The sequence below is a fragment of the Carlito syrichta genome, unplaced genomic scaffold (assembly GCF_000164805.1).
Source record: "Carlito syrichta isolate Samal-C Ts95f unplaced genomic scaffold, Tarsius_syrichta-2.0.1 Scaffold305386, whole genome shotgun sequence".
Lineage (NCBI taxonomy): Eukaryota > Metazoa > Chordata > Mammalia > Primates > Tarsiidae > Carlito > Carlito syrichta.
Genome location: NW_007249482.1, coordinates 1,921 through 13,510, shown reverse-complemented (window position 1 = coordinate 13,510; position 11,590 = coordinate 1,921). Strand labels below are relative to the sequence as shown.

General features: G+C 45.0%; 1 protein-coding gene across 1 annotated transcript in view; it reads right to left on the bottom strand.

The window, feature by feature from the left end:
• WWOX (WW domain containing oxidoreductase) overlaps positions 1–2,084 on the bottom strand; it is a 286,915-nt gene extending 284,831 nt beyond the window's left edge. The window contains exon 1 of the mRNA XM_021714218.1: positions 1,774–2,084. Within this exon, the coding sequence (XP_021569893.1) occupies positions 1,774–1,880 (107 nt within the window). The 5' untranslated portion in view covers positions 1,881–2,084. The remainder of the gene's footprint in view (positions 1–1,773) is intronic.
• Between the last annotated feature and the right edge of the window lie 9,506 nt (positions 2,085–11,590).

Sequence of the window (11,590 nt, the reverse complement as noted above, 5' to 3'; positions counted from 1 at the left end):
TCACCTCAGCCTCCCAAAGGCGCAGGATTACAGGCTGAGCCACCGAGCCCGGCTAAGAAAAGCTATTTTAAAAAAATGTTTTCCTGGTGCTGAAATTCATAGATTTTCATGTTTCACCAAGCCAGGTGATAATCTAGCTCGCCTGAAAAACCTAAAAAATACAGACTCCTCAAGTTGAGAGTCTGCTGTAGTCCATTATCTAAGGAGACCCAAAATCTGTATTTAAGGTACTTCTGCCGGGTGCAGTGGCCCACACCTGTAATCCCAGCACTTTGGGAGGCAGAGGCGAGAGAACTGCCTGAGTCCAGGGGTTCAAGACCAGCCTGGGCAATACGGTAACATCTCATCTCTACAATTTAAAAAAAAAAAAAAAATTAGCCAGGTGTGGTTGTGCATGCCTGTAGTTCCAGCTACTTGGAAGGTTGAGGCGGAAGGATCCCAGCAGGTCAAGACTACATAGCCATGAGTGTGCCATTATACTCCAGCATGGGTGACAGAGTGAGACTCTAACTCAAAAAAAAAAAAAAAAAGACAATTCCCAGGTGATTCTTTTTTTTTTTGGAGTTGGAGTCTTACTTTATTGTCTAGGCTGGAGGGCAGTGGCATGCTCATGGCCATCACAGCCTCGACCTGCTGGGCTCAGGCAATCCTTCCGCCTCAGCCTTCCAAGTAGCTGAAACTACAGGCATGTGCCACCACACCCAGCTAATTTTTTTTTTTAATTGTAGAGATGAGGTCTCACCAAGTTGCCCAGGCTGGTCTCTAATCTGTGAGCGCAGGCAATCCTCTCACCTCAGCCTCGAAAGTGCTGGGATTACATCGCTGAAGAGCCATCAGAAAAGACAAACAGTTTTGAACAGAGTATCTCTCTTTTTTTTGAGTCCGAGTCTCACTCTGTCGCCTAGACTGGGGTGCAGGGGCACACTCACGGCCACCACAGTCTCGACCTGCTGGGGTCAGATGATCCTTCCACCTCACCCTTCCAAATAGCTGGAACTACAGGTGTGCACCACCACACCTGGCTAATTTTTTGATTTGTTGTAGAGACGAGGTCTCGCCAGATTGCCCAGGCTGATCCCGAACCCCTAGGCTCAGGCAATCCTCTCACCTCTGCCCCTCAAAGTGCTGGGATTACAGGCGTGAGTCACTGGCCCGGATAAACAGAGTATCTTAATAAGTTCCAAGTACTTTATGCACAGTGCCTGAACTGACCTTCATATCAACCCATTCTACAGATGAGAAAACTGAGATTGAATGTTCTTTCAGTGGCCCATGGTCATACAATTAGTGATGGAAGAAGGCTCTACTAGGGTTTTCAAAATTTTCCCGGGAAACGATAGTGAAGCTATCTAGGTCATGGGTTTTTTAAAAAAAAAAAAATCTAGCCCTGCAACCCAGACCTTCCAAGGCATCTGCATTTTTAAAAATATCTGTATCTTTGGGGGAAGACCCGTTTGCGGTCACTGCACCGGGCAGTGCGGCCTCCTGAATGAACAGCAGAGGGCGCGCCTGGACGCTGCCAGGTGATTCCCCGCGGGACCCATGGTCCCCAAAGGCAGCCGGCCTCTCCTGGGAACCCTCGAATCTTCTACCCGGAGCTCTTTAACAATCACTTCCACTTCGCATCGCTCCTGCCAAGCTACAACACGGGACCCGCGCCTGAGGCAAGCCTGCGTGCCCACTCTCCTCGCAGGTGGCACTCGAGGGCAGCGCGGGACACGAGAGGCCGTCAGGGTCCCAGGTGCGTCCCAAGGCCCCCTGCGGCCCCCTTACTTGGCATAGTAAACCCAGCCGTCCTTGGTGGTTCTCTCCTCCCAGCCTGGGGGCAGCTCGTCCTCACTGTCCGTGTCGTCCAGGCCCGCGTAGCGCAGAGCTGCCATGGCAGACTGCGAAGGTGCTCGGTCACCGGGCCGCCGGCCGCCGGATCGTCTCGCCCAGGAACTCTCGCACTCCGGCTTCAACCGAGCGCCGCGCGCGTTGGGGGCCCGACCGCTCGCGCCTGCGCACTGCGCCACTCAGGGCCACTCCACCAACCAAGTCGCTGAAATCCCCTCTCCGGGGTTTTGAAGCTGCCAGCGCAAAAGAGGCGGAGCCTCAACAGAAAGGCGGTGGGAGACCCGAGGAGGCAGGGCCGCCGCTCGGCTGGACGGCAAAGCCGGAGAACATACTCAGCCCCTGGAGATGGAGTGGAGTTTTGTCAGCCTCCAGGCCGCAGGGGAAAAGGGGCGTGCGCATCCAGTCGCTGTCCAGGACTCCGCCCGTTGCTGGGCTACCTGTAATCATTTCCGCGTTGTTCGGGCCAATCCTGCAGGCGCACCCACCATTGGTCATCCTGGGAAATGTAGTTCAGGCTCACTAGAACAGAAAGTGGAGCAGAAAGGACGGATTCTGATGGCGGTGTCCCGCGCTTCTTCCTCTCCTTGCTATGGGGATCTTGTGGAGAGCAAATGTCCCCGATCAGAAACCTTCCAGAGTTGCCATCACTCGTGCTGATTCACAAACTTTGTTTGGCATATAAACACAATGAAAGAGAACGTAAAAATGCGACTTCCTGATTTCCCAGTCTAAGGGGTGGTTCTTCCAGCCAAAGCATGGCTCTGTTGATAATAGCGGCTAACGTTTATGGAGTGCTTAAAGTGGGGTGGGGCCAGAAATGCCTACATCATCTCACGTACCTGACACCTTTATGATGTGGGCATACCTCAGAAAGGGTGGCTAACTACCCGAGGAGGCACAGAGGAAGGCAGGTTCGGGGGATGCCTGGCAGCTGAGACCCCGTTACAGCATGACAATTATTTATTAATCTATGTAGTCCCGACTAAACTGACAAGTGCCGCATCTTATGCTTCTATCACCAGCACTTGGTAAAATGCTTAGACCTAATAGTTTGTTAAATGAGCGAATGAATGTGATTTCTTAGGCTTGGTATACTGTGAATCAACCTAATTAAAAACAAAATTCCATATTTACGACATAGCCTCACTCAAGTCCTCTTGGAGAACCGACAAGTACCCTATAAATATCTTGTATCCAAAACCTGAAGCATATATTCAGCTTGGCCTTGCCTAAGAATTTTTCTGGGACATTTATGTTTGGAAGTTGCTCTCCAGTCCCATGTTACAAAGAGATCTACTAACCATGACTTCTCGGGTCTAGGTCCCAGAGAAGGCAAGCCTCCATCAGAAAAATTACATATTTTAATGAGCAGTGTGTGAGAGGGGCAGTGTTGTATTTTGTCTTCAAAGCCTGAAATTGATTACTGCTTTGGATTCCTGTTCTGCATGCTCCTTAGGGGAAAGACTCACTTTCCTGAACTTGACTAATCAAAAGTTAACTTAATGAAAGCACTTTTTTGTTTCTGAGTCAGAGTCTCACTCTGTTGCCCAGGCTGGAGTGCAGTGGCACACTCACGGCCACCGCAGCCTCGACCTGCTGGGCTCAGGAGATACTTTCAGTCTAAGCCTTCCAAGTAGCTGGAACTACAGGCATGCACCACCACGCCCGGCTAATTTTCTGATTTATTGTAGAGATGAAGTCTCGCCATGTTGCCCAGATTGGTCTCAAACCCATGGGTTCAGGCAATCCTCTCACTTCTACCTCTTGAAGTGCTAGCATTACAGGCGTAAGTCACGCACCCAGCCCAGTTTTTGGTTTTAACAGCCCTGCTATCCCATCTCAGACCTATTGCAACAAGACTTTTTTCAAATCCCCACGCATTTAAATCTGCTATTTCTCTGCTCACCTCAATTTAGCCCCTCCCTGCTCGTACCTAAGCTTGCAGATTCCTTTGATATGAATAGAAAATTAGGTTACAAAATCTCCTGACTGTGGGGAAAGGAATGAATGAGCTCAAACTGATTAGCCTCAGTTTCTGCAATCATTATCTGTGGCTCTCTTCATTTTCTCAAGGACTATCTGCTTAGTTTATCTTGGTTTGTCTTGGCCAGAGCTTCTACTAGCACCTGTTGCCTATGCCACAGGTAGTGATATAGTATGTGTTTCCCCAACTGGGTAGTGGTTTCTAAACTTCTGAGTCAACCTTTTGCTGATCCTACCACTTTAACAAATTCCTTCTAAGGTTTCTCCTGTCATTGACACCAGGGTTTCTCACCCTCAGCATAACTGACATTTGGTGCCAGATAATTGTTTGTTGTGGAGGCTGTCCTATGTATTATAAGACGTGTAGCAGTAGTATCTTTGGCCTCTACCCATTGGATGCTAGCAGTCCCCCTTTCCCAGTTGTAACAATCAAAAATGTCTCCAGAAGTTGCCAATTTTGGCCTCAGTTGCTAATCTACACTGACAGTAAGTCAGTAGTAAGTCACTAACTTATTAAATGAGTTACGCTGTGATTTATTTAAGGCATAGAGAAGCCTGACTCTGTCAGACGATTCACAGGGACCCTGCCAGCTGTAGCCCATGCTCTGACTGCTGAGTTCTGTAGCATTGTCTGGGTATACCTGCTTCTCAAAATCCTAGTCCCTGTGCAGGTCAGAGACATGGGCTGCTGAAATCTGGCTGGCTTGTCCAGACACCAGTAATGGTCCCAGATAGTTACAGTTATCATATCTCATTTTTCCCCCCCTGCCTTTATCTTATTTGTTGAGCTCTATCAGATTAAAAACATACAACAGGCCATTGTTTTGTTAAGCACTGGCCAGGCCATGTGCTCTTTGAGCTGTAGCTGCCATGTTTTCTTAGTTTTGGCCCCCTCCCCTACCTTGGGCACGTGAATTTCCTCTGTCTCTCCCTCTCTAATTTACTTTCTCAATAAACTATATTTTCCAATCTAAATAAAAGACACACAACACACAGGCATTGAAGGTTAGCATGCCAGATTTTAGGATTTCTAATCTTAGGCTTCATTAAAACATGTGCTCATTTGCTTGCAAGAAGCAGAGACTCATTTAAGAACAAGAGTTTAGAGTCAGAGCACACGTGAACTGAACTAGAATGGTATTAGGGACAACATATGAGGAAACTCAAGGACAGACCCATTTTATTTTTCCTTGTATAGTTTCACAGTCTTACCCACCTTCCCTTCCCCCCTTTTCCACCCACTCCTCATTCACTTACTATGGGCTGCACTTTCTGCTCTCTCCTTACTGACTTCTGTTTACTCATAGTTTGTGGTCCCCTGGACTTTAGCTTTGACTTTGCTCTAATAAGGAGCTGTAAGCAGGCAAGCCCTACCTAAGTTACTTAGGGTTAGATTCTAACAGGTTTGAAAGCCTGAAGTTTGGGAATGAGCCAAAGTCCTCAAAACGTACCCCTAAGAAGCCTCAAGAATGGTTTGTTTTTGTAAAGATAACAGAGTCACATTGATTATCAGTGGAGGGAGATTTTTTTAAAAAAGAGTTGGGCACGGTGGCTCACGCCTGTAACCTCAGCTCCTTGGGAGTTGGAGGTGAGAGGATTGCCTGAGCCCATGGGTTTGAAATCAGCCTGGGAACATGGCAAAACCTCATCTCTACAATAAATCAAATAATTAGCCGGGTGTGGTGGCACGTGCCTGTGATTCCAGCAACTTGGAAGGCTGAGTTGGAAGGATCACCTGAGCCCAACAGGTCAAGGCTGTGGTCAAGGCTGTGGCCCTAAGCATGCCACTGCACTCCAGCCTGGGCAACAGAGTGAGAGTCTGACCAAAAAAAAAAAAAAGTGTGGTTACACAACTGCACACCAGATGGCCCTATCTGCCCACTATATTAAAGGCTAAAGCCCAGTTCCTAGCAAGAATTTCTACATTTGAACTTCCTTTTCTTTTTGATTACTTCTACAATAACTGACAATTTATGCACATAAGATTGATCCATTTTTGCTAAGCACAATTTGGTATTATTTCCAAAAAAAAATATGCAGTAGACATAAGCTTTAGTGTAACATTCCTGAAGCTATATTTCTTTAGTTTATTTACCATTACTCTGAAATTGGTCATTTTTCTCCCCTTCCACCCTCAAACACACAAACACTCCCCAGCAACTCCTTTTTTTTTTTTTGAGTCAGATTCTCACTCCATTCCAGGCTGGAGTGCGGTGGCATGATTGTGGCCACCATACCCTTGACATGCTGTGTTCAGGCCATCCTTCCACCTCAGTCTTGCAAAGCTGGAGCCACAGGTGTATACCACCACACCCAACTAAATTTTTGGTTTATTGTAGAGATGAGGTCTCGCCAAGTTGCTCAGGCTAGTCTCGAACCCCTGGGCTCAGGCAATCCTCTTGCCTCTGCCTCCCAAAGTGCTGGGATTTCAGATGTGAACCACCACACCCAGCTCACCCCAGCAACTCTACAAACCTGGTTTAATGTAAATCACCATTCTCTGGGAAATTAAGCCTGATGATTTGGTGCCAAGCTCAACACATTAATAAGATGTGGGAAGCTTCCTGGCTCTTCTAATAAGTTCCTTACAAGAAGGTAACCAATAAGGAAGAATATTGAACAGAATTTTTAAGGAAAGTTCTCCTTGTCAGTGTGGCTTTATTTTGGAAGATGTGTTTGTATTTCATTTATTCATTCAAACGCATGTGTGAAAAAAAATCATGCTATGTCTCTTAAATGAGAGCGAGAGAGAGATTCTCTATATCCAGAGATCACAGTCAGTTAGGATAAGATCAACAATCACCCAAAAAGTTATGACTTGATTCTAAGAAAAATTCAAACCAAGACCTAATAGTATAGAGAAAGAAGAATGTTTCAGTGTTAGGTTTCCCTGTCGTAAGCTGTGTGACAGTGGCCAAATCCCTTAACGTCACCTAGTTTCATTGTCTAAAAAAAAATAAAAATAATAGTGGTGCCTACCTCACAGTGGTACTGAAAGATTAAATGAGTCAACACCTGTCATGAATATACCTGTCAGAGGCTGATCAGGGAAAGAAGCCAACATTTGGAATTTAATAGAGGGAATTTGTGACACAGGGCATGGAAGAGCTGAGACGACAATGCAGGCTAATGATGCAAGAGAGAGATGAGCAAGAGTGGGATGCCATTTCCAGGACTGAAGCTGGAGGGACATGGGGAAGAGCTATTACAAAAGCCAGGAAGCCAGAGACGAGGAAGGGGCTGACTTGTAGGGACTGGACCCTGGAGAAAGGATGATCACTGCAGGAAAGCCCTGCAGACATCATCAGGAGAATAGCTGGCTTTCCCTCCAGTCTTCTGCCAGAGTTTCCCATTGGATGAACCTACTTGGAAGACAGAGGGCTTGGATACTTGGGAAGCATCATTTGCAGGAGAAAAGCAAAGAATGGATCTGAGGCCAACAGGAGGAAACAGGCACTGATCATCAGGGTTTAGGACACTGCAAGTGTTGACTTTACTTGCTGGAATCCAGGATAGGGTAAGGAGGAGAAATAGAAGGACAAGCAAGGCATGGTGGTTCATGCCTGTAATCTCAGCGCTTTGGGAGGTGGAGGTGAGAGGATTGCCTGAGTCCACAGATTCGAGACCAGCCTAGGCAACATGGCGAGACCTCGTCTCTACAATAAATCAAATAATTAGCTGGGTGTGGTGGTGCACACCTGTAGTTCCAGCTACTTGGAAGGCTGAGGCAGAAGGATCACCTAAGCCCAGTAGGTTGAGGTTGAAGTGGCCATGAGCATGCCACTGCACTCCACCCTGGATGTCAGAGTGAGACTCTGATTAAAAAAAAAAAAAATCATTCCAAGCATCTTAGGTAGGGGGACCATACAATTTTGTATTCCAAACTAAAACACCTTGGAGAGAAAAAGAGGTGCTATTAAGAATTATTCTCATGCCTAGGGGCAGCAACTCATACCTGTAATCCTAGCACTTTGGAATGTCTGAGCAAGAGGACTGTCTGAGTCCAGGGGTTTGAGACCAGCCTGGGCAACATGGTGAGATCGCATCTCTACAAAAAATTAGCTGGGTGTGGTGGCACATATCTGTAGTTATGGCTACTTGAAAGGCTGAGGCAGAAGGATCACCTGACCCCCAGAAGTCAAGGTTGCAGTGAGCCACGATAGTGCCACTGCCCTCCAGCCTGGGTGGCAAAGTGAGACTCCAACTCAAAAAAAAAAAAAAAAGAATTTAAATAAATAGAAGGACTCTGGGACACCTCTGGGAGCTGTGATCATGCTCCTCTTTGACCTCTTAAGAATTTGGTCTCACAAGAGAAGGAAATCAGGGGTATCCAAATAGGAAAAAAGGAAGTCAAGTTGTTCCTCTTTGGTGATGATATGATCCTATACCTTGAAAATCCAAGAGAATCAGTCAAAAACCTGCTTGCACTGATAAAGGACATTGACAAAGTCTCAGGGTACAAAATAAACGTGCAAAAGACAGTTGCATTCCTATACACCAACAGCAAGCAGGCAGAGAACAAAATAGAAAGTACAATCCTATTCACAATAGCCACACACATACACATATACAAATGAAATACCTCGGCATCTTCCTAACCAGAGAAGTGAAAGACTTTTACAATGAGAACTACAAAACACTGCTCAAAGAATTTCAAGAAGACACAAACAAATGGAAAAATATTCCATGCTCATGGATAGGAAGAATCAATATTGTTAAGATGTCCATCCTACCAAAGGCAATCTACAGATTCAACGCAATACCCATTAAATTACCAACATCATTCTTCTCAGATCTGGAAATGACAATACAGAAATTCATATGGAAACATAAACAACCACGAATAGCCAAAACAATCCTTAGCAAAAGAAACAAAACAGGAGATATCACACTTCCAGACTTCAAACTTTACTATAAGGCTACAGTAATCAAAACAGCCTGGTATTGGTACAGGAACAGGCGTACAGACCAATGGAACAGGAGAGAGATTCTGGAAGCAAAGTCTCAATTTCTCAACCAACTCATCTTTGAGAAAGGATCCAGGGAGAGGAGAACCTATTTAGCAAATGATGCTGGGAAAACTGGCTGATCACATGCAGAAGATTGAAACAGAACCCCTACCTATCGCCATACATAAAAATTAACCCTAAATGGATCAAAGACCTAAATGTAAAATCTCAAACTATAAAAATCTTAGAAAATGCAGGTGACACCCATATGGAAATTGGAACTGGCAACCAATTCCTATTCAGAACCCTAAAGGCCAATACCTTAAGAAATAAGATAGACAAGTGGGACCTCATCAAACTAATGAGCTTCTGCAAAGCAAAAGAAACCATCAAGAGAGTGGGAGACAGCCCACAGAATGGGAATAAAGTATTTGCTAACTATTTATCTGACAAAGGCCTAACATCCAGAATCTATAAGGAACTCAAACACACCGAAAAGAAAAAAACAAACAGCCCCATTAAAAATTGGACAAAATGCCAGTCTCAGTGGCTCAGCCTATAATCCCATGATTTAGGAGGCTGAGGTGAGTGAATTGCCAGACCCCACGGGTTCGAGACCCGCCGGGTAATGTGGCGAGACCTCATCTCTACAATAAATCAAAAATTAGCCGGGCATGGTAGCACGCACCTGTAGTTCCAGCTACTTGGAAGGCTGAGGTGGAAGGATCACCAGAGCCCAGCAGGTTGAGGCTGCGGTGGCTGGGAGTATACCACTGCACTCCAGTCTGGGCGACAGAGTGATTCTCCAACTCAAAAAAAAAAAATAAAAGTGGGCAAAAGACATAAATAGACACTTCTCTAAAGAAGATATATGGGCAACCAACAGGCACATGAAAAAGTGCTCAGCCTCACCCATCAGCAGAGAAATACAAATCAAAACCACATTGAGATACCACCCAACCCCAATAAGAATGGCCATCGTTAATAAAACAAACAACAACAGATGCTGGAAAGGATGTGGAGAAAAAGGAACGCTTCTACACTGCTGGTGGGAATACAAACTAGTGCAACCTCTTTGGAAGACAGTGTGGCAGTTTCTGAAAGAACTAGAAATTGACCTTCCACCCAGAGGAACTCAAATCATTCTACAATATACCCAGAGGAACTCAAATCATTCTACAAAAAAGATAACTGCACACATATGTTTGTTGCAGCTTTATTCACATTAGCAAAAACATGGAACCAATCATGTTGCCCATTGAAGCTGGACTGAACAAAAAATGTGGTACATATACACAATGGAATATTATGCAGCCATAAAAAAAGACAAACATATGAACTTCACAACAATTTGGATGGATTTGGAGTTTATCATACTCAGTGATCTATAACAGAAACAAAGAACAGAGTATTGTATCTTCCCACTCATAAGTGAACCTTTAACAATTATACTTTAAGAAAGGGATTGGCAGTAGTGGGAAACTGTCAGGGGAAGGGTGGGATTGGCAATTGAGGGAAACTGCTAGGGGAGCATGGGGCATACCTCAACAAGGGTACCTGCATGTCAATGTTTGTATGCCTAACCCCACATCTTTATAATAATAATAAATAAATAAAAATTAAAAAAATTTTAAAAACATACAAATATATGGAGCTTTTAATGTGGTTTATTTTTTTAAGTTTACTGTGATCAAATAAACATAACATAATTTATCATCCTAACCATTTTAAGTGTACAGTTCAGTAGCACTAAGTACTTTCACATTGTTATACAACAGTCAGCACTATCTATCTCTAAAACTCACTTTGTCTTGCAAAACAAACTCTGCTCTCATTAAACAATAACTTCCTATTTCCCCAGCCCTAGTCCCTACAACCTCTATTCTACTTTTTGTGTCTATGAATTTTACTGTTATAGGTACCTCATATGATTGGAATCATCCAGTATTTGTACTTTTGTGACTGGTTTCTTTCACATAGAATAGTTGTTCTCAAGATTCATTCATGTTGTGGAACGTGTCAGAATTGTCTTCTTTTTTTAAGACTGAATAATACTGTTTGTATATAGTACATTTTTTTTGCCAATTCCTTTGTTGATGATTACTTGGGTTGTATCTACATTTTGTCTTTTGTGGGTAATGCTACTATGTACAAATATCTGTATGAATCCTTGCTTTCAATTTTGGGGGGCTTAAGCACAGAAGTGAAATTGCTGGTTCATATACAGTAATTTTATTTTATTTATATATTTTTTCATATTTTACAATTTCATTTATATGAAGTGTTCAAAAAAGGCAAATGGATACAAAGTAGATTAGTGAGACTTCCAGCAAGACGGTGATGGGGCAACCTGGTCTGTGAAACCCTGTGCAAAGGAGAACTGCAGTGGATCTCTGGCTCTCACCCCAGGGGCTGCGGACCCCAACATCACAGCCTGCTCTTCATACAAGCTCAGCCATTGCCACCGCTGGGGCATTGCAGTAGACTGGACAACCACTGCAGAGCAGACGCCACCGCAGACACCGCCGTCGATGCTACCGCCACTGCCGCCACCAGTAGCACATCGTGCCATCCAGGCCAGAGGCAATCCACGACTTCAGTCCTTGAAGCCCCTTCAGGGCAGATCTGCTGGGATCACTGCCACCTCTCCTGCGACCAAGATGTCCTGCCCGCCGTGAGTCTCCTGCTGTGTGCCCTGAGGCTGGCATCCATCTCCAGTCTCTGTCCGGTTCCTGTCCAGCCCCACACCCTCTGGGGCGAGAAGCTGAGATAGCACCACCTGCTGGTGATTCAAGGTAACAACACCAAAACGGGAGAAACAA